The sequence below is a fragment of the Triturus cristatus genome, chromosome 3_1, assembly GCF_964204655.1.
Source record: "Triturus cristatus chromosome 3_1, aTriCri1.1, whole genome shotgun sequence".
NCBI lineage: Eukaryota > Metazoa > Chordata > Amphibia > Caudata > Salamandridae > Triturus > Triturus cristatus.
Window position 1 is genome coordinate 657,873,282 of NC_140583.1, and position 26,327 is coordinate 657,899,608.

Consider the following 26,327-nt stretch of genomic DNA (forward strand, 5'->3'; position numbering starts at 1 on the left):
ACTTATTCATTTCGGTATTCAGCGATCTTCTGTGACACAGGCCCACAATATTCCAGAAACAGATATTCTACTTGCGCACTTCAGATGCTGCTGGTGAGGTGATAAGGGGTATTCAATCCTGTGGGAAACCCGCTAATATCGTTGGAAACCAACTTTAGTCTTTTTTATCATTTTCCAGTGTTGCAGGATTTATTGGAATTACTACTAAGCCTGGGCAAAACACTACGCTACGCTCGCGTAGTTTGCGAAGTTTGCGCTACTTCGCACTACGCGAATTGCAGGTAGCACAGTGCAAACACGCGTAGCGTAGTGCAGCGGTCATTTTTTGCTTGCTCGCGGCCCTCAACGTCAAGTTGGCGACCGCGAGCAAGCAAAATGACATCCCGGTGAGACTTTTTCCTCGTTCGCGTTCAGCAACATCAAGTTGCCGATCGCAAGCGTGGAAAATAAACCTGTCGGCGCGGTGCGTATGCTCGCGACCGCTCGCGATGAGAAGCTACTAGTCCACGTTGAGAAAGCTGCTGCTCGAGTAAAAATCTACTCGAGCGGCAGCAAATGACACCTCGCACTGTGCAAGATGCAGTTTTCAATGATTGCACAGTGCGGACAAGCATCCGGCACTGTGCAACCATCGCGAACAGGGTATTACGCAGTTCGCGTAGTGCTACGCGTAGCTCGCGTAGTGCGATGTGCACTTCGCGTAGCTACGCGTAGCGCTACTTCGTGAACTACGCCCAGGGTGAACTACTACGTCCTGTTGGTTGTTTCCAAGAGAGCTCTCAAAGCCCGAATGTTTCTTCGTTCCGGCTGTTAGGCCCCTTCAGTTCTTTAAATTGAGAAGGTGCTGGTTACATTAACCTAAGAAGGATGACCTAAGAAGAGCCAGAAACTCGGGTTTTCGTGCAACCTACTCTACTGAATCGGCACTGCTCCTATCGACAGAAATCATCCGCAAATGCGTTGATGAAGGGCAGACTGTTGCCTTAGTTCTTCTAGACCTCAGTGCCGCATTCGACACTGTAGCCCATCAAACACTACTTCAGTGCCTTAGGATAGGAGGTGTGGCTGGATGAGCCATGAAATGGCTTGGGTCCTTCCTACACGACCGCAGTTTTCAGGTGTCTCAGCAGCCTTACTACTCCAAAAGTATCAAGCTGGACCAAGGGGTCCCACAGGTCTCCACACTCCGCCCCACCCTTTTTAATCTCTACATCACCCCCCTGGCAGAGATTATCGAAAAATTTGGCGTCAGTGTTGTGTCATATGTTGATAACACACAACTGGTGGTGTCTCTAACACAAGCTCACGATAAGGCAGCCAGCAATTTCTCGACGTGCCTACAAGAACTGGCATCCTGGATGGCTGACAACTGCCTAAAACGTAATGGCGATAAAACAGAAGTACTAGTGATAGGCAAAGCACCCTCGATCTGGTCCTCATCATGGTGGCCTCAAACCTTGGAACAGACCCCCTCCCCCAGTGCACAGGTTAAGAACCTAGGGATGTGGTTGGATACCAAACTATCCTTCGAGAACCACACCAGGCGAGTGGTGGGAAAATGATTCGGGGTATTGCGAGGACTTCGGAAGACCTTTGATGTACTTCCTGTTACAGCGAGGACAACTATGGTCCACGCTCTGGTGACGTCACGCTTGGATTATGGGAACGCCCTCTATTTGGGAGCAAATATCAAATGTGTGCAAAGACTCAAATGCATTCAGAATGCAGCGGCTCGTATCGTTCTAATGTTAACCAGGAGAGCTCCCTCTAACGTGGCCCTTGCTTCCCTTCACTGGCTTCCGGTAAGGGAACGGATTCTTTTAAAGCCCTGTGTGTCAGCCACCGCATTCTTCAGAGGAAAGGGCCCAGCTATCTGCATGACCTACTCGCCCCCTACTCTCCGATCCGCCAATTGAGATCAAGTGGGACAGGGCAGGTTAGCATCCCGACCATCAGAAGAGCAAGGATGGGTGGCCGCTCCTTCCGTTTTCTAGCGGTCAAACACTGGAATAAACTCCCCCCGGGGCTCCGGCTGGAGTCCTCGGAGACAATTTTCCCAAAAATATTAAAGACCTAGCTCTTTCCATCTTTAAGCCCTCACGTCTAATCTCTCACTCTCTTTCTCTGCACTGCCCGAACATGGTCTAATCTGCCGCAGCGCGGGGACACACTGGCTAGGGTAACCATGCACTTTACAAACTTGTTTATTATTATTATTATTATTATTATTATTATTATTATTACATTGATCTGGGATGGTTGGAGTCCGGCTAGAACAGCTGCGCATGCGTCCTCTTGATTTTCTGTAATTTAGATACCCCAGTTTCAGTAAAGGGGTCTCTTTAGAAACACACGTTCTGTTGTTGCTCGTGAGGAGAAGGTTACCAAAGTCAGCTCTGCTCTTTGAGCTCCACGCAGTGGCAAAAGTTCGACAGATACTATACCCTTAGAGATGAGTTGCACCAAATCCTTTTCCATTTAATTTAAGATGTTACTAAGATTTCAGGTGTCATGTGATCCCCGGATTAGCATTCTGAATCCATAGTAAATTGATGCCTACTAAGTTAAGGGACTAGGTTCACTGGTTTGGGCTAACTGAAAGATTTCTTGATACCACTAATCTATATTTTTGATCTTAATGTGTATGACATGTGGCATTTCCTGTATCTGTGTGATGTATTACTGTAGCTCATATGCGTTGTTGGTTTTGCGCAGCCCTTTCTCCTTTTATCTGTTGGGCTTGACTCTCTTGGGTCCCAACCTGAGCTATGAACCGTTCGATATTTCCAAGTGTTAACCTCTTCTGTTTCCTTTGATTGTTGGACAGGCAATGCTTTTTCTACACTGTAGTTCGATGCTAAATCCTTTTCCAGACTTGTGGTAACCTGTGTTCGGCCTTGGTTTGTTGTTGCATGCGCTGGTCTTTTTTCAAGGGAGGAGTTTACTATAGAGAGTTTCTCAGCAGTTTCTACTGACTCTGTTTGAGCAAATCTATCCCTCTTGGTTTTATCTGTTGCATCACTTGATGTACACTGGGAGGGCGATTCGCATGCTGGAACCGTGGGCTCAGCCTCAGTACAGATATTTAAAGTACCCTGATTGTTATTGCATGAGTGTCTTCACTCAGAACTACCTCTTCTATGATTTGTGGGTCAGTGTGGAATAGCTGCTCTTGGACTGCTGTAAGGGCAGTCTCATGATTTGTCATAAAGGTATGTTAATTGGAGAACATTGAGTAGAATTTTTGCTGAGGAGTCAGGCTAGCATGCTTAAAGTCTCTGTTTCTTCCTTTCTTGTTTACTTCTATGACAGTATGTCTTGCTAGCACCAGCAGCCATTGGGGCCTTGTAACCGGGTTTTCGACTTGCTTAAAAGCAGAACCGCTCTTAAGTTGTTTCTCATGTGACCGGGGAATCTATGTGAATCTATGTGTTGAGCCACTTCTGATGGAAATGCAGCCAACTGGACTAAACTCAAGTTTTTCATCCTGATTTGTTAATTCTTCTTTTGTCTTCATTTGAGAGGTTTAGATTGAGTGTGAGCCGGGGAAGAATTCATCATCCTCATCTGCAACAAGTTGTATCCAGTTGCTCATCTTTTTATTTGCTGGTTCTGAGCCTTGTCTCCTGCGTCAATGATTATTAGACCTTGACACAAGATTGTTCAACTCTGAAGGGAGGGTTGCAAGCTTAGCCAAGATTGGTGAACAGGCACACAAGCTGAACTTTGATTCTAGATCAGATTGCACCAGGACAAGTTGATCCAGTTTTAAGTTTATACCTGTTATAAATTCTGCTGTGGAATTCAGAATATCAACCTGTATGTCCAGTTCATTCGAGTAATAATTTAAAACTCTAGCTGTTGCTTGAAAAGTGTTCAATACAGTGGAACATTAATTATCCGTTGAGGTAAATGGCTTAATTTGAGAAGTGTTCGAAGCAATCGAATCAGAGCTTAACAGAGAGGAAAATTCTACTTATTTAAAACATTTGCGGTGTCCCTCTTTGATGCACTCTGACCTTCCATGTTATTGACATCTTTTGTTTTTCGATATTGTGTTTTTATGGGTGACAAAAAGAACTCTTTGGTCGCTGCCAGTGGGAAATTCAGATAAAAGTATACAAAAAGTGATGGATGGAATGCTTGAATTAGTCTCAGCCACTGGTAATTACTTGGGAAGCATCCCAGTCCATTGTTATTTTGCACACCATGCCACATCAGTTTGGACCTAGCTATATGCAAATCCCTCTTGACCCTGCTCCAATAGGAACAGTCCAGCCCAAACTGCCATGCAAGGTCCTCCCTGAACCAGAATTCAATCACCCCAGGACCGGTTTCATCCTTGTTATGGGCTCATCAGCCAGGTATAGCTTGGTTTCAGTGATAGAGTGTGGATGGGACCAACGTCTGGACAAACCCGTACCACTTAGGGCAACATACAAAGGTATACAAAAAGTGTTGGATGGAATGTGTGAATTATTCTCAGCTACTGGTAATTACTCAGGCCACATCCCTGTCTATCGTTATTTTTCACACCTTGCAACCCCAGTTTGGACCCAGCTATATGGAAATCAGTCTTGACCCTGCTTCAAAGGGAACAGTTCAGCCTGAACTGCCAAGCCAGGTCTTCCCTGAACCAGACCACAAGCAACTCCGGACTGCTTTTGCCCTTGTTATGGGCTAATCAGCTGGGTATACCTTGGTTATCGTGACACAGTGTGCACGGGACCCACGCCTGGGTATACCCATTCCACTTAGGGGGACATACAAAAGTATACAAAAAGTGATCAGGCCTCCAGCCAGCCCACTCACTATGGCGAGTCAAATGTTATCAGGGCGAGTTATTTTTAGGGCCTACTGGCCCATTTTTGTGAGCTGATAAAGAACAGGTGTTCTGTTCTCTCAGAAAGTGAAGGAGCAAAGAAGATGTCTTTAAAGCTAGTTTTTTTAATAATTCTTTTTATTGATGACAATACTTATGCATTGCAAACATAGCCACAAAGCTTTATACAGAGCAATACGTTGATAAAGAGCATGCCTTCTCTCATCTAATTCTATCTTCCTCTCTGCATATACCCAGTCCCTATGGTGCTCTGCTCATTCAGAAACTGGGGTTAGATGGTGCGCCGCCTGCGGAGGCTCACAGATGTTCCCTCTGTACTCATTCCATTTACCCATATTTGTGACCATTTTATAGGGCAGCTCCTCGATTCATATATTGTCCGTTCCATTAACATGCACCAATCTAGATCCCTCTTCCATGCTGTGATCGTTGGTGCCTCCCGTACGCCTCATAGATTAGCGATATTACATTTCGCTACTATCATTCCCAGTGTCACCCAGGTAGATCAGTAGGTCTCCAAATATTTAGGAGGCACATTCCCGTCTTGCATTCTATCTGGGTTCCCAGGACATCCCCCATACATTGAGTCACTGCAGACCAGTATCGTTGAATGTGAACACATTCCCAAATGATATGTATAAATGTACCTTCCCGGCCATTCTTCCTACCACATCTAGGGTCATCTCTATAACCGATTTTTACGAGAGCTGGAAACAATAGGTATACTCTGTGTAGAACCTTAAGGTGTACGAGCCTTAGTCTCGAAGAGATCGCGCTATTTCCCTGGGGGACGCTAAGACTTCCTGCCAGTCCTCATCCTCCATACCCACCACATCAACTTCCCAGTGTTTTAAAGCTAGTTTTTAACTTGCTCCAGTTACTCTGTGTTCAGAGACAGAGGCCACATGTCAGCTTATATCTTACAATTTGCAGTAAGGGAAAGAAAAGAAAACACAACTTCCGGGATAAAATAAGCAGCAACCTTATAGGATTTTGTAAGGTGAACTGTCCAGCAATCGTGCTATACAAAGAGTGAAGGATGTCAGTTTTTTTTCTAACAACCAATATTTAAATAGCCTCTAAATGAAATGTACAAAATGTATTTTAGTAGTTACAAAAGCACTTTTTAAAAACATTCTGTATGATGAGAAAATGTTTTTAATACGAAGAAAACAAATCAGAACACTTAACATTTTTGCTGAACCCCAATTTCCACAGATTATTGTTTATCTGATTTATAGCTTTATCAATAAAAATACATTTTAGTGGAAACGTTTGTGACAATTTAAAAGGAAAATGTGCTGTTTGTAAATGAAAGTGCGCTACAAAATCATGCTTTAATAATACATTTATTAAAAATTAGTTTTTAAACATGAACTGAAGACATGCCTGCCCTCGGCCTAGTGACAATGCTATGAGTGAACTAAGAGGCAGGTAAGGGTTTATGTATACCATGTATGTGTGTAGATACTTATTATAGATTCACCAAAAGTTTGGTCGATTAAATCAAACAAAATAATTTTTTGTACAGCAGAAATGCTTAAGTTTCATATTTGAAGGTACTCTCATATGTGATAATGAAAAAAAGGCAGCTCCGAAAAAATTCATTATTTGCTACGGGTCAAGTACATTACAGTTAGATCGAGTAGATTATTCAAGTCACTAGAATTTTTTTCATAATTTTTCAAGGCCTGGTACTGGATGGTTGCTTGCAATTAATCTCAGCCATGTGCAATATGGAAACAGAGTTGAGCTAAAAGGATCGGTCTCATTGAGAGGTTTTTGGGCTGGTGGCTGGCACAGTTTCGTCTCCATACGGTGTAGGGGCTGATCACATCTGAAGTTGTGAGGCGAAAGCCATTGGTTTGGCCCAATATTCTGCATGGGCTCTTGTCAGGACACCTCTCATTATGCTCTGATTTTGTGTGTTCCAAATTAAGATGGAACTAGGTCCAGTGGATGGAGGATAGAAATTGGAAACTCTTTCTCCTTGATGACTGTGGGCTGCTGGAGTTTTAGGTTTGGGGTGAGCCTTATCGATTGCTTGGCCTGCAGGGCTATTTGTTTCTGAGATTCTAGATACACCCTAAAGTGCTGATTTTTTGTCATGGAAATATAATTAGATTGTTTGGGTGCAGATATTAAGTTAGCTTGTCTGAGTCCATGGGACCTGCTTTTGCGTGTACTTTGTTTTCTTACAGGTGAGGTATCCAACAGAACAGGGGTGCTGATGAAGCTCCCTCTGATGAGGTTTTCAGACATATTAGCTTCCAGTCTTTCGAATCTAGGACATTGAAGAAATTGAATGTTGTGGGACTGCATGCAGCTCTGCCTTTGCCCTTTAAGAGCTGGAACTCTGTACCAGTGGCATTTGAGATGTAACTGTTTTTGGCGTTTGACGCCACACTTTGCAGTCTTACGCACTTGGTGGTTGAAGGGGTTGACGCGCTGGACTTCCCAGATTTCATTCCTGTTGCCTGGATTGTGATAATAGGATTAAGATCTGTTGTTGTAGATGTAATCTTAGGTTGACTGGGCTATCTAGTCTACCTGGGCACCTATGTACAAGGTGAAAGGGTCATGTTCGCTTTTCGCATAAGGACGGTGAGCATACAGAACGTTTCCTGGCCCGATGCAATGTTCTTGCCAGTACCAGCACCTGTGGGAACACTGGTCAGGTTGTTCTATAAAAAACACAAAGGCCAATGATGCAAAGTACATGCCCAAATCCCATGGGTTGGCAAGATGAGGTAGGTAGGCAAGAACAGACTAGCCACCCAGCCTAAATCCGCCCCAAGCTCGTCGTCTTTTGAGCCTTTTAATCCTTTGGAAGTTTCTTGGGCTGTGTTAGGCTCACAGGCTCCTCCTGGGCTTCCCCTGGACCCTGTCATGAGCTCCCACTGAGTGCTGGGTGCTGGCTGCCAAGCGGACTCCAAGAACGACAGTCGGCTGCTCCAGCTGCCCCGGGCATGGTGAGGGCAGGGGACGCAGGTGAGGCAAAGCACCCTCTGCTGCCGGGGCAAAGTCTGTAAAGTCGAGGAAATTTCCCGCCAAAAAGGTCCACTGCGGCAATGGAGGCAGTGGAGGCCCAGCCCAGCGTCAGCATAAGCGACTGATGTCGGTCAGGCTTCCGCTTCTCGCGTTCGGCCTTCCACAGGTTCCACTCTTCCCATTAAACAGTTACAAGTACTACATTAAATGTCCAAGGACGCAGACCGGACATTTGACTGACTCTACCAGCCCTAAAAGCTCTTATTTGAAGCTGTGCATAGAAGCCTGGTATGTCTCACACTAACAGGCCCTCTGCTATGGCATGTAGCGTTGCTTTTACAGTGTGAAACCCATCGGCACATTAGCAGAGTGCTTTACACTCCATGGGAATGTTTTATGAGTGTGGACATAGGGAAAGAATCTTTTTATGCCCCCTCCCCCTAGGGAAGAAGAATCTTGGAGATTCCTTGTGATGGTGGATAATACTTTCCTTGGCATTTTGTTCTGAAGTGGAGGAAAGGAGGAGGGAGTATGATGTCATCTAAGATCCCAGGTGCCTGGCTTGAGAGGTCCAGTATTCACTTTTTTAATTCCTTTTGATTTCCAGCCTAGCAATGCCATGGCTTTGTGAGTTTTGTTTGTCACCAGGGGTTTTACAGTTTTGTGCCAGCTATGGTGGTTTAACGGCAGTTGCTGTCTTATGGATGATACTATATGTCTTTTCAAAGGTGTGACCAACATGGGGCGAAGTGGCATTGTCTTCAGACTTTTGATGAGTGTGGAACCAGCATGCAAGTTACTATTCAGAGGAGTCAGGCCACAGTTGTGCAGGACATTGTTACTGTCTAGGGTGGAGAGCACCAGGGATTTTACTGTGGCCCTGAAGCCGGCTTTGGTCATTAATGATTTATTTTGTGGAGGAGGCATAGGTGGTACCATGCTTTCTGGACATTTTGGCGACCCGGGCTCTGAAGAAGAGGCTCCTAGCTTTTTCCTTAGTTACTTGGAGCCTTATTTACGGGGATTTGGCCTAGTGCAGGGCTGCAAGTCCTCTTGCTGCGCTGCCCTACGCCAAAGTGAAAGGGCAGAAATGCACCATGTTTGTGTTAAACGGCTTATTCCTGTCCTTTCTCCATGCACTGGAGATGTTTGAGTAAAAAACACCTGAGAAACACTCCTGTTTGAGAGTGGTTGCTCATCCTCCTCTTTTCTCTACTGTAAATTAGGCTCCGATAGGGACTCTCAGAAGAATCAGGTGTAGGTAGTTCTGGGTGAAGAGACCCAATGACCAACCTGCTGCCAGTTATCTAACCCTGTGGTGCTCTGTGAAGTGAGCAGGAAATTGAGAAGTCCATAGCACTTCTGTGCCTGTAGGCTCACATTCATATTTGAAGTCAAGAAGGTTGCTGAAGTTGATCTGCTCTGAAATCTAGGGGCAGCTTTACTAACACTTTACACCAAGTTAGCTTCATAAAAGTGACTCAAACGAGCACAAAATATTGTTTAGATATTTACCTTCAGGTGCAAACCAAGATTTGCTTTCAGAAGTAGCCTTAAAGTAACATAAAATAGTACTTTACAATACTTTGAGTCAAGGGGAATGTATTTTGGATGTTTCATTATTGCTCCAGTGCAACTACTCATGGGTGCATATTTACAAGAGCTTATCGCCACCAGAATGTCACGTTTTGTGACCTTCTGGTGGCAATAAGCCCTTTGCCTTATTTACAAGGAGCATTAAGCCACTTAACCTGGCCTAACACCGCCTTGTGAATAAGGCCCCCTTACACACATCACTTAGCGTGAAAGGGGCGGGCAATAGGTGTTGCGGTGGGCATTCCACCACAACACCCATTGCTTTTTGATGCTGCCCCTATTTACAACGGCGGCATAAATAGGAGGCAGCTCCTAAAAAAGACCAGGGAAAACCCTGTCTTAATCTGGTGAAACCAGGAGAAATTATTAATTTCTCCTTGTTTTCGATGCTTCTATGTGTGCTGCATTCTGTAACACACACAGAAACAGCGAATCACCAAAAGTGAAGGTGTCCCTTCCTTCACATAAACAATCATTAAAAAATTACGAGGTTTAACTGCTATGTGAGCTGCATGAAGCAGTACACATAGAAGTCACACATCACCATTACTGATTGTTTAGGTGCAGGAAGGAACACCTTCCTGCACATGAAAAATCACTCCCCGCAATGCAGGCACCATTGCGCTATGGTGCAAGGGTGCCTGCGTTGGCGCTAGGCAGCTAAATTTAGCGACAGTGCTGGGGAAGCGCAGGGGTGCGCCACAGTCTTGTAAATACGGTGCATCCCAGAATGGCGGAGCGCGGCATTAGCAATTTTAGCTTAACGTCGTACTCCGTCATTCTGTTGCAAATATGCCTCATAGTTTTTCTTATCTTTTGAAAAACGTAGGTAGGACTCTGCAGTAAAAAATAACACTTCCTCAAGGCAGCGCACAATTGAAGAAAAGTTGTCTTTTCTCAATGCGGTTCCAAATCTGCATTTATACTGCACAGTACAGGGAAACGCATTAAACTATATCTATGCACAGTATTTTGCAAAGGAAGGATAACCTTCCAGTGCAAAACCTATGCTTGACATTACGCAGAGACCCTTGCAATGCAGCACAGTGCACCAACTTTTGTTGCCAATTTTCAGTACGTGAAAATGAAGTAAATCTGCCCCCAAGTATCTAAGCCGCTCAACGTCACCCTAAGGCCTCTAACAAGTGGATTATATATTCAGGGAACTGTTCTGTAAAATGTATTAACTGGTCAGCTTTAACAAAATTAATTTAGTCATGTGGACGGCGGCAGCCTCCAAACAAGCTTAGAGGGGTTCTGCTCACTCGCTACAGTCACTCTTTGAGACAACATGGGGCAAGGTTTCAACATTTTTCAGAGCTGCACGGAGATCTTAGTACAGCCCTAGCCGCTGGGTATTAACATTGGGTCGCACTGCAAAGGATGCAAGGGGGCTGCACTCTCGCAGGGCATCGGGTGACAGGCTCTCAATGGGGAAGCACCAGAGCTGTTGCCTGTCTACTACACTCCATCCTTTTAAGTACAGATGCCAATCTCACGCCTGGTGCCCACTGAAGATTTTGTCAGAGTGCTGCACTTCTCGCATATGACATTAGGTGGCAGCCTCAGACCGAGTAAGCACTACAGCTGCGGTATGTGTGCTGCTGAGCTCCCCGTGTGGACAATGACATAGGATCTCAGTCGCGCAACAACTGAAAACATTGGTTAGTATAGGGCAGGGGTCTCCAACCTTTTCTGTAGTGAGAGCTACTTCTGCTCAGGGAAAGTCTTCCCGAGCTACTAGCAAATTCTATACCTGTAAAATAGTGACTACACTATGAACACCCAAAACAAGATTTTCAGTAGTTACCACCCAAGTATACCAAGTGCGGTTACCAGCAGAAATGCTGGGAAAAAGTTCTTCAATATTAAATGCCTCCCCTTGACTTATGAAGTAACATTCAAATCTTGACATGCCCAGTGGCACAAAGGCCATAAGCACAGCAGTACGTCTCCCGAGCTCAGCTTGAATTATCATTCACCAGTTCCTGAAAATGCACATTCTTCCTATCTAATACTACTTTGCACTGTGGGCAAACAAACTCAATTTTCCAGAAGAAACCCCATTTTTGAAAACTAAAACTGCCTTTAAAATATCAGTTTTCAGTTTTTGAGAAATGCACAGTCTCAAAACATCAGCTTGTCATTATCATCATGTACTCCCATGTACAAATTCCTCATATGGACAGACTACTTTGAATTCCCAGGTATTACAGTCATATGCCATGGATGCTCACCGGTGGTATAGGAAACAATGGTCCTAGACTTCTTTAAAGCTACCATTCAGTTATGAAAAACATTCATTAGTCAAAGGGCATGAGGGTAATTTATATCCTCTGCAGGCGGCCCTTCCTCAGGACGGGGGGAGGGGAGGCAACCTAGGGTGAGGTACAGTCAAGATACAGCCCCTGAGGATGACCCGCCTGCAGAGGATATAAATTACCCTCAATGCATCAGGGTCGAAACATCGACACTCTCCCCCAGTGGGCCTGTACCTGATATCATCCTAGCATGCCTTTTCACAGATGAATGTTCTCTGTGCATCATCAGAAAATCATGAAATGTATATTTGTAAATCCATAAGGGACTGGCCTATCTGTAAAACTGGTGCCACTATGAACCAGGACCAGTTTTAATAAGGATACCAGAATGTGTAATTGATTGGTTATTGAATTTGCCTTTTGGATTCCCCTCCTTTAAATCTGTCGTACCTCACGAACACTTTCCTTTTTCACACTCCCCTTGGAGCAACCTCTTTCTCTATTTGGAGCATTGAATATGGTGATCTGTTATAAAAGTAACTAAATAATTCTACATGTACTGAATGCCCTTTGACTAATGAATGTTTTTCATAACTGAATTGTAGCTTTAAAGAAGTCTAGGACAGTTGTTTCCTATACCAATCGTTACCCAGGTCCGTGGACAATTGTGGGTTACCCCATTATATCATAATGGATGCTCACCATAGCACCACGGATGCCTGAATTATGCCAGTAATGCCCACCATTACACTATGGTCACAGTTGTGCTAAGGCTGGAAACCAGAAGGATCTGGGATAAGACCACATATCAGTCATGACCATTAATATGCCAGGAATAGGTACATATAGACCAGTCATGCTCAGAGTAGGTCTATGATGGCTGCCAGCATACCACAACTAGACCAGAAATACTAAAATAGTCAAGGATGACCATAATTATGCCGTTGGCATTATTATGTCAGGAATGGACACAATTATGCCAAATATAACACTCTTATGATGAGGCTAGCATATATATTTGGCGGTTCTTGGCACCGGGCATAGTTTCAGGAAGCAATAGTGTTTATTATGGGCACACACATAAATGTTGATGAATCTCTTAATTTTCTCTGGTCTGGATCATACCCTGTTCTCCTCAGGTCTTGAGCTGATCATGCATCTAACTGACACATTTTCACTCTGACTCCTGCAGTCCCGCACTTTGGTGGGTCAGCACTGATTACAGCTCATGCTACTGCTGCCATACTTTTTTGTTGGTGCACTGTTCAAACACATGTTGTGACTGTTAAAGGAGAGACTGCAACATGGTCAATCTCCTTGTGGCTTAATTATATTGAGATTGGATACAGACTGTCATGTAGCAGGTCCTATAAGCTGGCACAGTGTGTGTTTGAGTATTAGTATGAGTTACTGTGATAAGTTTGGCTGGCTGTCACTCTGATGGTCTTGAGATGATCAGTGCTGCCTTCTTTAATAGGCACCTACTCTGAAATTGATACTTGGCTTGACTTCACCTCAGAGAGCTACTTTGAAGGTACTGGCGAGCTACCAGTAGCTCCCGAGCTACTTGTTGGAGACCCCTGGTATAGGGAGCTGCATCGCTTGCATAACACACTGGACATCAGTCTTAAGTTTGATGATGAACGCGGCTTCTGGTTAATAGGTTCTATGCTCAGTATAAATGACTTTATTTAGCTGGCATCCTAATTACCCAGCATAAAACCGCTTGCTAATAGGTGGAGAAACACGAGTGCTCTACTCGCCGCATTAGACGTTAGATGGCAGTCTCATACTGTGAGAACACAACGAGGGTCCCGCACTCCCGCACATTAGAAGGCAGCTTCATACACGAGGAACATGATAGTTGTTAGGTCTCCGCTAGACAGCGCATGCTCTGTCTTTTAGAGACATGTTGTATTCTATCTGTGGGCTTAGAGGCCGCCCATCTCCTACCATTGGTAAACTTCAGCGTCATTCCCAATCTCTTTGATGCCATGCGTCATGCCCTCTTCTTGTGCTCAGCCCTCCCATGGCACATGGAGCAAGTACGTCTCCTTGCACTGCTCCTGGTTTGCTGAGCTATTTTTTCTTTGTTTTCAAGAACTCCATAAGAATACTTGTGTTAACAGGCCGTCTCCCTTGTACACATACACACATACCACTAAAATGCACTCTCATGTACATAAACAAATGTATTTCTCTAAAAGTTGTTAAAACGTGACTAGCACGTGTTTTTTTATTCTTTGGTCCGATTGATGGTATGGGAGCGCTCGCTCTGTCATCCGTCTTGCCGTAGCGCGACCACAAGCTGATGGCATTGGAGCTCTTTAAGTGCTCACCAGTTACATTACATGATGCCGCCAGCACAGGCCACGTCATAGTGCATTTTTGTGATAGAAGGTCGCAGGACAGTAAACTCAACATGGGGGGGTGTGGGGGGAGTGGCGAACGAGTTTCTGTGTCGGCTCAAAATCTTGAGGTTCTGGGCTTTCAGTCATGCTGAACATCAGATGCGCTGCTGGACAAATGGCTAAAATACAACTCAAATGACAAGGCCAATAGCTTGGGCATTGGCGAGGCCTATGTGCTTTGCCAATTCTTGCTTTTTCTTCGGTGCTATACTCTTTGCATGGAACATTGGGTGGCAGGCCTCACACTGGGTGAATCCGACAGGTGTATACGTTTTATAGGCATTTAGAGCAAAACATGAACTTAAAACAAGAGGTCTTGCTGGCATCTTGAGTCCGAACTACAATATTTAAAAAAAAACACACGTTGCCCTGAAAAAAACAAAATGAAAAACTACTGCTTTCTGTACACAGTAAAACTATGTGGTAAAGAATTTAATTTGTCATGTTTCTATATAGCTTTGGGATGCAAAATAGCCAATAGCGCATTGTAACGCATAGGCGGTGGAATGATATGTCAAAAATCCAACAGCATGAAATGAGAGAGAAACAATAGGTACTAGTGGCTTTAACAGGTTTCTCGTGGTTTTGCCATTACTTAGATGAGCTGTCTATCAAGGCCATGGCCTTTTGTGGATAGTTACACCAAAAATGTCTTACAACTTCTCCCTGGGGTCAATTTTAACATCGAGACGGATTTCCTAGTCAGCTTTGACGTGGAATCCCTCTACACTTGTATACCCCAGGTAGAGACACTTGAAGCCATTAGAGCCTTGTTGGACTGCAGACCTGAGGTTTTGAGTACACCAGTTTCTTTCAATATGGAATGCGCCAGGCTGGGTATGACAGAAAACTTTTTCAGGTTTGAAGACCGGATCTATCTCCAAATCTCAGGTACTTCAATGGGCAGTGTTTTTGCCCCCAGCCTGGCCAATATGTATGCACATCTGTTTGAACAAAACTGTGTACTCAATATAGATAACCCATTCCGTGACCACATCATCGAGTGGAAACGTTATATTGACGATATTTTCGTCATTTGGAGAGGTGACATCACGACACTGAATGCTTTCCACGTCTGGCTGAATACTCAAAACAGTTTTCTCAACTTTACCATGGAATCAAGCAAAACGAGTTTGCCGTTCCTCGATCTCCGGATTTTTCCATCAGACAGGGGCCTAGAAAGCGAACTCTTTACCAAATCTATGTCTAGAAATTCTCTATTGACGTATGATAGCTTTCATCCGAAAGCTCTTCAGGCAGGCTTGCCATTCGGACAGTGTCTTCGGTTGAGAAGAAACTGTTCAACTACTGAGAACTTTAGAAAGCATGCCGATGTGCTGTCCCAGAATCTACGGGCTAGGAAATAGCCTCAGAGATTGATACGACAATCCTTCAAACGAGTTTCCAATAACAATCGTGAAGCCATGTTAGAACCCAATGTGCAAAAAGCACATCCCTACATAGACTGACCTGTGTGAACACCTTCAGCACCCAGTCCAACCAGATTGTGCGAAAACACTGTCGCATTTTGAGCATAGGACAGGATAAATTACCCCCTCCATTGTTCTAATTTAAGAGAGGTGCGAACTTGCGAGACACATTGGTCCACACGCAACATAGTAGTGAAGCGATTCCCCCACTAACTACACTTTGGAACATGCCGGCTGTGCAGGGACATTATCCGTGTGGTAGTTGTGCGGTGTGTCCGCAAACCAAACACACAACTGAGATCAACACTGGAATACAAAAACCTTGGAGACAAACCAAACACACTAATTGCAATAGTGACAAGGTGATCTATTTAATTATGTGCCCATGTTAGAAAAAGTATGTCGGTATGACTACTAGAAAGATTAAGCTGAGGATTATGGAGCATAAAAGCACAATTAGGTGCAGGAAACAATCTACTCGCATGACTAATCACTTTCTTGAGTCAAATCATAGACCAGATGACTTGTCTTGGACCATTCTTGAGCAACCGTACATTCCTACACATGTCGCTGACGTGTTTAACTTTCTTTTTAAAAAAGTACAGCACTGGGTGTATAAGCTACATAGCGATGTAGAGGGGCTCAATTATGCTATTCCCTAGATTCTTGTGTAATACATTGTACACGCAGACACCAAGAATCACAGTTTTCTATTAATCCACTGTCTGTGTCTTGTGCCTCCATCCACAGTAACTATAGTTACTATGGTTTCTAACATGCTCTAGACAGGCATTTTCAAGAGTTGCAATTAGTAAATTAGTCGCTACCACCTAGTACATTATTCAGCAAGTCTTGTCTTATAATTAATATCATATTGTTCATAGGAACATATTCGGTTCAAACTTTTTAAGAATCACTGCATTTCCATCATGCACTTCGCGTTCCACTTCTGCGATTGTGATATATGATTTATTTTTATACGCACACCTGGCCTCACGTTGCGCGTTTTAGTGTTCAGGCAATTTTGAACCCTAGCACTATTTCGCCTTGGGTTCGCTTTTTGGTTACTTTTTTCAACATTCATACGATTTGTGTGTGTATATATTTAGTGGTTAGTACATATCCCTTGGTCCCTGAATTCGACGCTGTTCCATTGACGTACATGGAACGAGACGGCCACCTCATATGTCAACTATACACGTCATCAACGGCTCCTCACAGGTGAGGCCGTTTACCAACAAGTATTAATGCTGCGTACTTGCCTGTTCGCCTACCGCTTGGAACAACCAGGAAGGACGCCCGGGGTAGCGACGGACAGGTGAGGCTGAGTGGGATGCTTTGGTCTTGTGCTTATATATCTGACAGCATTTACACATTACCTTTTCTGTAACATCAAACCGGTTATCCACTGCGCACTCTGTGATACAGAGAGTGAATATGTATTTAGTATCTTTTCACTTTTCACTGTGTTGATACCGGGTTTGCTCCAGGATAATTTCTCACATTTTTGCTTCTGCTTAAATAATCGGCATTTAAGAAGTGAACATTGAACTTCTTGGATTTGGGTTCCAGATCCATGTAACAATAATATATTTTGACTGCTTTTCAAACCGCACTAGACTATCGGTATGTGCGGCTATAATATTCATAACGTCACTCGCTCCCTTGTCCTTGGCAACATTTTAATATATTGGCTAATTTGATGGGAAGTTAGGGCTCTCTTTTTACCGCTACGTTTATTACAGCCTTCCAGGATGACTTCTTATAAATCTTTTTTAGCATTAGTGTTGGTGCCATTTAGGGGCACCTCCACTTAAGAACTACCTGCCTTTGTAGTACTAGTTCTTTTCACTTTTTACAGAGCATTGCCTCATGCCCTGAGTTGTTACCAGGAGCAGTGGGTGATTTCCCCGATTATATACGGGTAAGAAGGTTGATTATAGATCTCCCTTTTTCTGACAGCATGTTATTTATTAGCAAGACTGTATGTAAAACTGACTGGTATGATATTTGCACCTTGTGAATGTGTGCTTTTCTTTTTCTTTCAACAGGTATTTTCAAAGTATCCCTGTAGTTTTTACTACAAATAATACACAGGTGTACGGTTGGATGTATCGTTCCTTAAAATTTGAATTGTGGTAATTTTCACTCACAAAATAATGTTTTGGTGTTGCAGTAGTAACAACCAGGTCCTGAAGAAAGCCACGATCACATATTGATCTTAAATTGGCTGAAACATGTAGACCTCTTTTTATCTTCACTAGCGCGTTTGTATATTTGTTCAGACCGCGCCCTGACTGCTTTTTAACCTTGACACCTCAAGATACTTAATAAACTCATTTTTTCTCTTGGTAGTCAATTTTAACACACTTCCTATTTACACTGCACCATATACGTTTCACCACACTGTGTCTAGCTTCATTGATCTTTAGGAGATCTAGTCCTCTGTTTACATCAAAAACATCCGTGAGCTCCTCCTTTGACACTAGCAAGGAGTTGTAGCTCCTTGGCTGCACCAGGTTGCAGCCAAGAGAAGATCCCAAATGATGAAGCATGCCACCTCGGTGGGTGATGGGATTCCGTCCTCTTCAAGAGGACTCCGTTTATAGTTTTACATCCTGTTGAGTAGTACCAGTCAGTTTACATTTTTTCTTCTGAAGAGACCCGCGGATTCTTGGGTTTTGTAGTTATGGTAGGGGGACTTGTCTGCGCTGGTCTGTAAATCTCCTTCAGACCCTCTAACCCACTCGGTTTTGTGATAGTTACATTGTCCCATTTTGTTTCCCATTAGGTTTTCTTCATTGGACATCAAGTAGCATTTTTGTTCGACTGCAGGTGCGACATGATGGGAAGTTTGTAGTTGAGACCTAGTGTTTGGCGTTTGATGTATTTTAATTTACGGACAGTACAACATTTTAATTACTGATTTATGGTGTTTTTCATGAAGAAGTGCTTTTTGTTTCACTAATTGCCCTTGTGTGTTCATTTGTTTATTTTGTAGTCATGGTAATATGTTCGGTTTTAGGGTTTTTTCCCACAAAGTAAAGACATGCATGCCCAAAGGTATTCAGAAGGATGCTACAAAATACTGGCCCGTTGTCAATATTATGTACAAGCAATATTTTGCTATGTACGCCTTTTAAGATCCTCATTGCAACGCAAATATAATTTTCTGACTCCTTTTCGTAAGAGTTTTCTTTGAGGGAACAGCTTAACTCTGCTAACGCCGTCTTTTGAGTGAAAGGATCATACTCCAGCATCCACATTGTTATAGTACAAGAAAGAGATTGCTCATTGTGGGAGGAACCAGTTGGTTTTGACAAGGATTGCTTCTAACTGGTTTCATTGCTCTCGTCTATCAATTTGCTTTAGGAACCATATGATTTGCAAAAGTGATTTTTGAAACATAATGATTTAAACTGTACATTAACTTCCAGTACCTATAGATGGAAAGTGTGCATTGGAATGTCCTCATGGAATCACTCACTCACTCACTCATTCACTTGCTTACACACAGCCTTAAAGGTAGGTATTGTATGCTCTCTGTAGTCCGGCGCGGGTGCATAGCGTTTCCTTCTTAATGAACCAGCTTCACTTTGCTGTATTTGGGTTAATATGTCACACAGGAACACCCAAACATATTTAAACAAAGGTGTACACTAGGGGAATGTTTTTACTATTTTACATCCTACCCGCGAGTGAAATGAAAGGCAGTGTGGAGTGGGCTGTGGTGCTGATGTTGAGGTCCAACAAGTGAACGAATGACAGTAGTCCCATTCTAGACCTCGGGGAGAGCCAGTGATGCGATACTCACCGGGACAGCTCTTCCAGTTTGGATTTGGCATAGTCCAGGCTGTTCCTCTCCACGTGCTCGTGTGGCGTATGCGCGAGCAGCTCGTGCAACGTCAGGATGTACCTGGGAATCTGAGAAAAGAAAACTTGTCAACACTTCAGGAGGTTGATGGATGCGATCTCCCTGTGGGATTAGGTGTTTTTGGCTCTAAAGGCATTTGCACTGTTTTTTGTTTTATTATGGGGGTGCTATTTTACAGCGGTGACCAGCTCGTGTTCATCATCCGCTCACTTTTCCTCCAGTGTGTATGATATGCATCTGTGGACCCGACGAGTAAAATATTCTTTGCGTCGTCTGTTAACTTTTTTGATAGTTTTTTTAAGGACGTGTTGAAGGTTGTCAGCATTACCAGAAAAATGACCTCCCTTGAGTAGTTCAGAATCATTTTCAGCTATTTTTATTGAACACAGAGGAGTTCAGAAGCCTTTTCATTAAACGCTGTATTTATACGGAACATGAAGGCAAGTGCACAATACATTGGACTAGGCGTTCAGCACCCATTGGGCTGAAGCGGCTTTGAGTCCTGTTTGCCCAAAACCTTTTCATAGTTGTTCTGAGTTAGCCTCATGCTCTTGTTAGACGCCAGACTCATGCATTCACACATCTTTACAGAGTTACTTTCTCATGGAACTACCGAACATTCTGCCAATACAAGTCTTCTTTCAGCCTCCCTTTGCTTTGGACAATAATCTACAGAAATATACTGACCACGCTTTCTATATAAACCGACTTCAGTTATTATTTATGCACTGTTGCCAAAATATTTTCATGAAAGGTATTAGTGACTACACCCACCTTTCACAGCCAATGGCAGCGCAGGCTGACCATTTGGCACACACCTGGCTCTTCAGCATCTAGGTATTTGCTGCCCAGTGTGTAGGTGGTGGGAAAGCAGTGTAAACAAAATAGAATAAATAACCAGGGGGCATATTATCAAGCGGCAGCGATAATTATTGCTGACCGCGCTTAGCGCGCATTTTCCTATCGCTGGAACTTATCGCCATGTTAGTGCTGTATTAACAACGCTTAGTGCTATGGTGATAAATAGTCCAGCGATAGCGGGGATATCACCGTTTTCCATGGAACAATGCTGGTTTTCTAGCGATGTTTCATGGAAAACGGCGATATCCTTGATGATAGGGCCTGTGATCTTAGCCACACAATCCACCTCTCATGTTAGGAATGCCTTAGTCTGGAATTTAACAGACGTTAAATTCCAGCGTTAAGGCCCAGTTAACGTGAAAAAATCGGTGCTAAACCGGACAGGGCTTTGTTGTAAATACAGCAAAGCACCGTTAGCGATATTTTATAATGTAGTTGTAAGGGGCACGCATACCTTGCATCTCATTAGCGATGTGAGGCGATAGCAAACCGGGCGCTAAGGCAAGGAAACAGGCGCTACCGTGTCCTTGTTAATAAAGCGATAAAATTATCGCTGCTTTTTGCCCGAAAACGGACACTAAAGCGGTGATAATGTTATCGCCGCCCTATGATAATATGCCCCCAGGTCTTTCAAAGCACTATTTAGGCTTTGATCCTGCCACTATTATCACGACCCCTGGGACAATGGGTGCAAGGGCAGTGATACTGATACAGTACCAAATGGTAAATTAGGATCAGTAACTGCTACTCTCAGTAAACCCTAATGGAATTCCATGTGTGATGTGGGGTTAGCATGGATAATCCTTCATGCATGCTATTTCAGCCGATCTTTGCAAACATGGGTTGCATTTCAGGCTCTAAGCCTACCAAGCATTTCAAAACAAAGTAATATTAGTGGAGTTATATCAGTGCCAATGAATACATGTTCAGAATTCCATGTGTTCCAGAGCTTGGGCATTAGGCATCCCCTGCCAGAAAGCAACAGAGTTGTTGATATATCAACATCCTATTCCCCAAATAACAAAAAAACATATGTGTGGAGGTAAATAACACATAGATATGACAACTAAAGAAATGTGCTTAAACTGCACTTTTTTGCTACTAATTGTTTCAAAACTTCCTTAACAGAAGAAGAAGAATGCTCGAATACCTGCTTAAAGGTGTTTGTGTGTTTACGTTCTGTTAGGTTGATGCAACCTGTGCAGTGTGTTTGAAATAAGTCATGTTATTAATTAACACATAGAGTAGAAGATAACATTTTAAACCGTGCTAGGTCTACCAGCCCAGCTTGCAATAAATGAAACCATTTGTCATTAACTGTGCTATAATTAACCTCTGGGCTTAAACCGATGTAACAATCAAAAGGACCTTCACGGTGTCTGTCCTATACTGCACCCCACTGCCTTCCCCCTCTTTAGCTGCTGTCCTCGATTCCAAGACTCTGTTCCCAGGCACCCTTCCTCCACCTCCTAATGCCACCTGTCTTTCCCTATCCGTGGTACCCAGTGCTTAATTTGTACACAAAAAAAAAAAAAAAAAAAAAAGAGCCAGGCCCCTTGTCGCGAGGCCACTGCAGCTTGCACCACCCATTGCCCCTGCCAGCGCTGCCAATGACGGTACCAACACAACTACTTCCCACAACACTTCTACAGCTCAGATTATCCCAGGCACGCAATAACTGTACGGATGGCTTGGACGGCAGGTACTAGTGATTTTTAATGCAAAGAGAATTATTTAACTACTGTTGTTGTGTTCATTCCAAAATTAGATAGCGCACCCATGTGACAGAGTGTCATAAGTGCTGATGCCGACAAATAAGTACCAGTGCCGAGCACCGGAAACCAGTGGCTCCAATTAAGCACTGCTTGGGCCCCTCCATTCTCTGCACCATTTTCTCTCGTATCTCCAGTGTTTACCCACCTTCTAACCCCAACCCTATAACCCTACTCTTTTTCTCAGTTGCACCTACTGGCCACTTGATTCCACTCTCTGACCTACTGATAGATCTTTTCTTCCACTCCCCCACTCTACTCTCTTCTATCCCTCTATTCTCTTAACCCAATATCTGCTGCTTCCCACCACCATTATCCCAACTCCCCAGTCTCGGTTGTCCCCACTTGTGTTTTATGATTTCTCAATTTTCGTTCACCAGCAGTCTGCCTCATTTACCTCTACTCCCTTTCCATTGTTCACTTTCGTTTAGTAAAGGCAGACGTCCCCTTGGTCTCTCCATCATGTATGGTCTACCGTGTATACTGTCTTAGACTGTGCTTATCAGCACGTTCCCTTGTTTCCTCCATCATGTACAGAACCTACTACTACTGTCTTAGGCTGTGCCTTTGAGTAAAGGTGCATGTTCCCTTGCTCCCTCCATCATGATCATGTATGGTCTATGGTGCCTACTGCTACTGTCTTAGGCTGTGGCCATCGGCATGTCCCCTTGCTCCCTCCATCTTGTACGGAATCTACTACTACTGTCTTAGGCTGTGCCTTTGAGTAAAGGTGCATGTTCCCTTGCTCCCTCCATCATGATCATGTATGGTCTATGGTGCCTACTGCTACTGTCTTAGGCTGTGGCCATCGGCATGCCCCCTTGCTCCCTCCATCTTGTACATAATCTACTACGACTGTTTTACGCTGTGCCTTTGAGTAAAGACATCTCATCGAAACATCCCCTTGCTCCCTCCATCATGTACAGAATCTACTGCTACTGAATTGGACTGTGCCTCTGAGTAACGGCGCATGTCCCCTTGCTCTACCCTTCATGTATGGTTTATAATGTCTACTGCTTCTGCCTTAGGCTGTGCCCGTCGGCATGCCCCCTTGCTCCCTCCATCATGTACAGAATCTACTACTACTGTTTTAGGCTATGCCTTTGAGTAAAGGTGCATGTTCCCTTGCTCCCTCCATCATGATCATGTATGGTCTATGGTTCCTGCTGCTCCTGTCTTAGGCTGTGCCCGTCGGCATGCCCCCTTGCTCCCTCCATCTTGTACAGAACCTACTACTACTGTTTTAGGCTGTGCCTTTGAGTAAAGGCAGCTCAACGTCCCCTTGCTCCCTCCATCATGTACGGAATCTACTGTTACTGACTTGAGACATGCCTTTGAGTAATGGCTCACGTCCCCTTGCTCCCTCCATCATGTACGGATTCTACTGTTACTGACTTGAGGCATGCCTTTGAGTAATAGCTCATGTCCCCTTGCTCCCTCCATCATATACAGAATCTACTGCTACAGTCTTAGATGTGCCTTTGAGAAAAGGTGCATGTTCCCTTGCTCTCTCCATCATGTGTGGAATGTACTGCTGCAGTCTCAGGCTGTGCTCACAGAGACAGCACAGCAGCCCTTCAGCAAACCCCCTTGCTCCGAGTTAGGGACTTGGAACTCACCTGAAACATCGGGTACGTGAGGAAGGTCTCCAGGGTGCGCTCCTCGCAGTCCGGCTTGGCTTCATACTGCTTCAGCAGTTTGTCGAAGTCCCGGTTCTGCTTGCAGTGGGCCAGGATCTGCAGGCTGTACTGGTGGTTCCGCACAAACTCCTGGTAAATGTTCAGCATTGGCAGCAGGATGTCGAATAGGTCAGCTGCAAGAGACACCCAGGAGAGCAGGTGGTTACTGAAGTAACTGTATGCAGAGGAAGACCAGTGCATGGAAGTTTCATCGGACAGGCCCTATAGCCTTACCTGGTATTCCAAATACTCCTAGCGTACCATGTTCACAATATGTCCAGTGCCTGGTACAACATACCAACAACTAACACATTGCCCCTGGTGCTTCATGCCAACAAATTACCCAGTACCCTGGTACTTCATGCAAACAACTAATACAGTGTCCCTTGTACTTCTAGACAAAAAAGAACTCAGTGCCCTTGTACTTCATGCCAACCACTAACACTAATGCCAGTCACAATGTTAACATGTTATTGGCTACCTTCTCCTCAAAGCAATCAGGCGGTGGTTATTGTTCCATTAAATTGCTTCTTTTTCTCTGTAGCTGATCCTTTGGTAAGAGGTTTTAGGGGGCATTAATATTATGTGCATAAGTGTGGTAGGGACTGAGCCACCTGACTTAAAGATGGCGGCGGTCTTGCGATATTTTTTAGCTAGTGCGGCGGTTATTAGGAAACTTGACAAAGTGTAAAGTTCTACCTTTATACTGGAGAGCGCTAAGCAGCATCTCTGTAGCTACGATGGAGACGCATACTGCAAAGAGAAATCATGCTGCTGATGCCAATTCTGATGATGAATCCACTCCAGCGGTGGTAGACCCGGACAGAATATAGAGTGCAACAATCCATCATAAGCAAGGGGACTGAAGCAGCCTTTGCAGCCCAAGAAAGACAACCATCTTCAAAGGTGCCTAGGGTGTTGGTTTCCTAGGATGGTGATTTGGATCATTTGGATGAAGGCGAACAACGAGGTAGATATGTTTAGGGGTCAGAGCTAGAAGAACTGGTAAACCACGTAAAGGAGAATTCATCTTTCCCAAAGCCAAAACCTGATGATGACTTATTTTGCCAATATAGACATAAGAACAAGTTACTTACCTTCGGTAACACTTTTCCTGGTGGATTCAGTATCTGCCTGTTGATTTCCCACCTTTTGAATGATCCCAAAACTACATTTGTTTACATCTTTCATATGAATGTTTCCTATGAGATTTGTTGTTTAAACCATGAGGATGCTTTGAATTGGAAATTCTATTGTGGGTTGTTATTGCCTTATTATGTTATGTAAGGTATACTACGTATATTTGTTAGAAATGTTTTTGGTTCACCCATTCACATCGAAGGCATGAAAAACATGGGTGGAGCTGATGTCAGCCCGCTGACGAGGACCTCTTATGGCTCCGATGACGTCTTGCAGAGTCATGTGCAGAGCCAATACATTGTGACGTCGACGTCGGAGAGCTATGGAGGGAAATTTCTGTGGAATGCTGTGCATTGGGGTAATTTAAAAGGTGAAGAGTCCACAGGCAAGACATATCCATCAGAAATCCCCTTACTCGCTGCTGGTACATAAGGCCATTATGGGTTTCTTGTCAAGGGAATGGACTGATCTAGAGAAAGTGAGTTTTCTCAAAATTCCTGTTGAGAAGATACCCCCTTGAATAGTTTAAAGAACAATTCCCAGCGGTGGTAAAAGTGGGCTTTCCCATTGCAGGTCTAGCTTTGAGTGACTCATTAATATCAGAAGATGCAACTTTAGCCGACGAAGCAGACAAAAAAGTGGAGAGTGCAATATAGAGGGCATATTATCTTTGAATGGAGCCATGAGGGCAAGAGCATATGCAACTTATGCGGTCCCGTGACTCCTTCATGATTTTCAATGCTGTTGGTGAAGAACTTCAAAAAGGTGGAGACGGTTCCACTAGGCTCTCTTTAAGATGGAGCAGCATGTCACGTTTTAACTGACATGTCACGTTTTAGCTGATATTTCTTTTGAATCTTTGTCCGCTGGGACTTCAGGTTCACTGATTGCTGTGAGTCGTCATATCTAGATGTGCTCTTGGAGGGCGGATAATTCCCTGATAGCTTTGGAGAGTCAGCTGCTGCTCAATGGTCCCAAGTTGCTTGTTCCACAATTAGAGGACTTGGTAAAAAATCAGTTGAGGATTACAAATGATTAACTCCAGTTTGCCCTCCATCTGGAGGTAAAGGCTTTGGATTCTGCCATCTGTTTGGACAGGCCTCATCCTCAAGGGATCTTCATCAGCCCTCTCAAGGCAGGTAATGTGGCAAGGACGTCCCTTCACCAAAAGATCCTCTCAGCAGTCGTGAGTGCCTCCTGCACCTTTGGCGGCTCCCAAATCCTGACTATCCCGAGAAAGCGAAGGGAAGATTCAAAGATTCATAGAGTTGCAGGAATCGGACCTTTCAGAAACTCGGGCCCTCCAGATTGTGAAGGGGGGAGTACAAAGTGGATTTATTAAGTTAGCCAGAAAATATCTTTGTTCCCACTTCAGCTGCTCGAAACCCACTTCAGCGTCTGGGATTGTTAAAAGGTGTACAGGACTTACTGGACAAGGGGCTGTAATTCCAGTTCCACAGTCTGAAAGA

The 26,327-nt window shown here is 44.1% G+C and overlaps 1 protein-coding gene across 1 annotated transcript in view; it reads right to left on the bottom strand.

Annotated features, from left to right (window-relative positions):
• The window catches only part of RASGRF1 (Ras protein specific guanine nucleotide releasing factor 1), a 727,100-nt gene that overhangs the window by 382,691 nt on the left and 318,082 nt on the right, over positions 1-26,327 (bottom strand). The window contains exons 7-8 of the mRNA XM_085644699.1: positions 23,659-23,852; positions 19,347-19,456 (exon numbers count right to left, since the gene is read on the bottom strand). Of these exons, the coding sequence (XP_085500825.1) occupies positions 19,347-19,456; positions 23,659-23,852 (304 nt within the window). The remainder of the gene's footprint in view (positions 1-19,346; positions 19,457-23,658; positions 23,853-26,327) is intronic.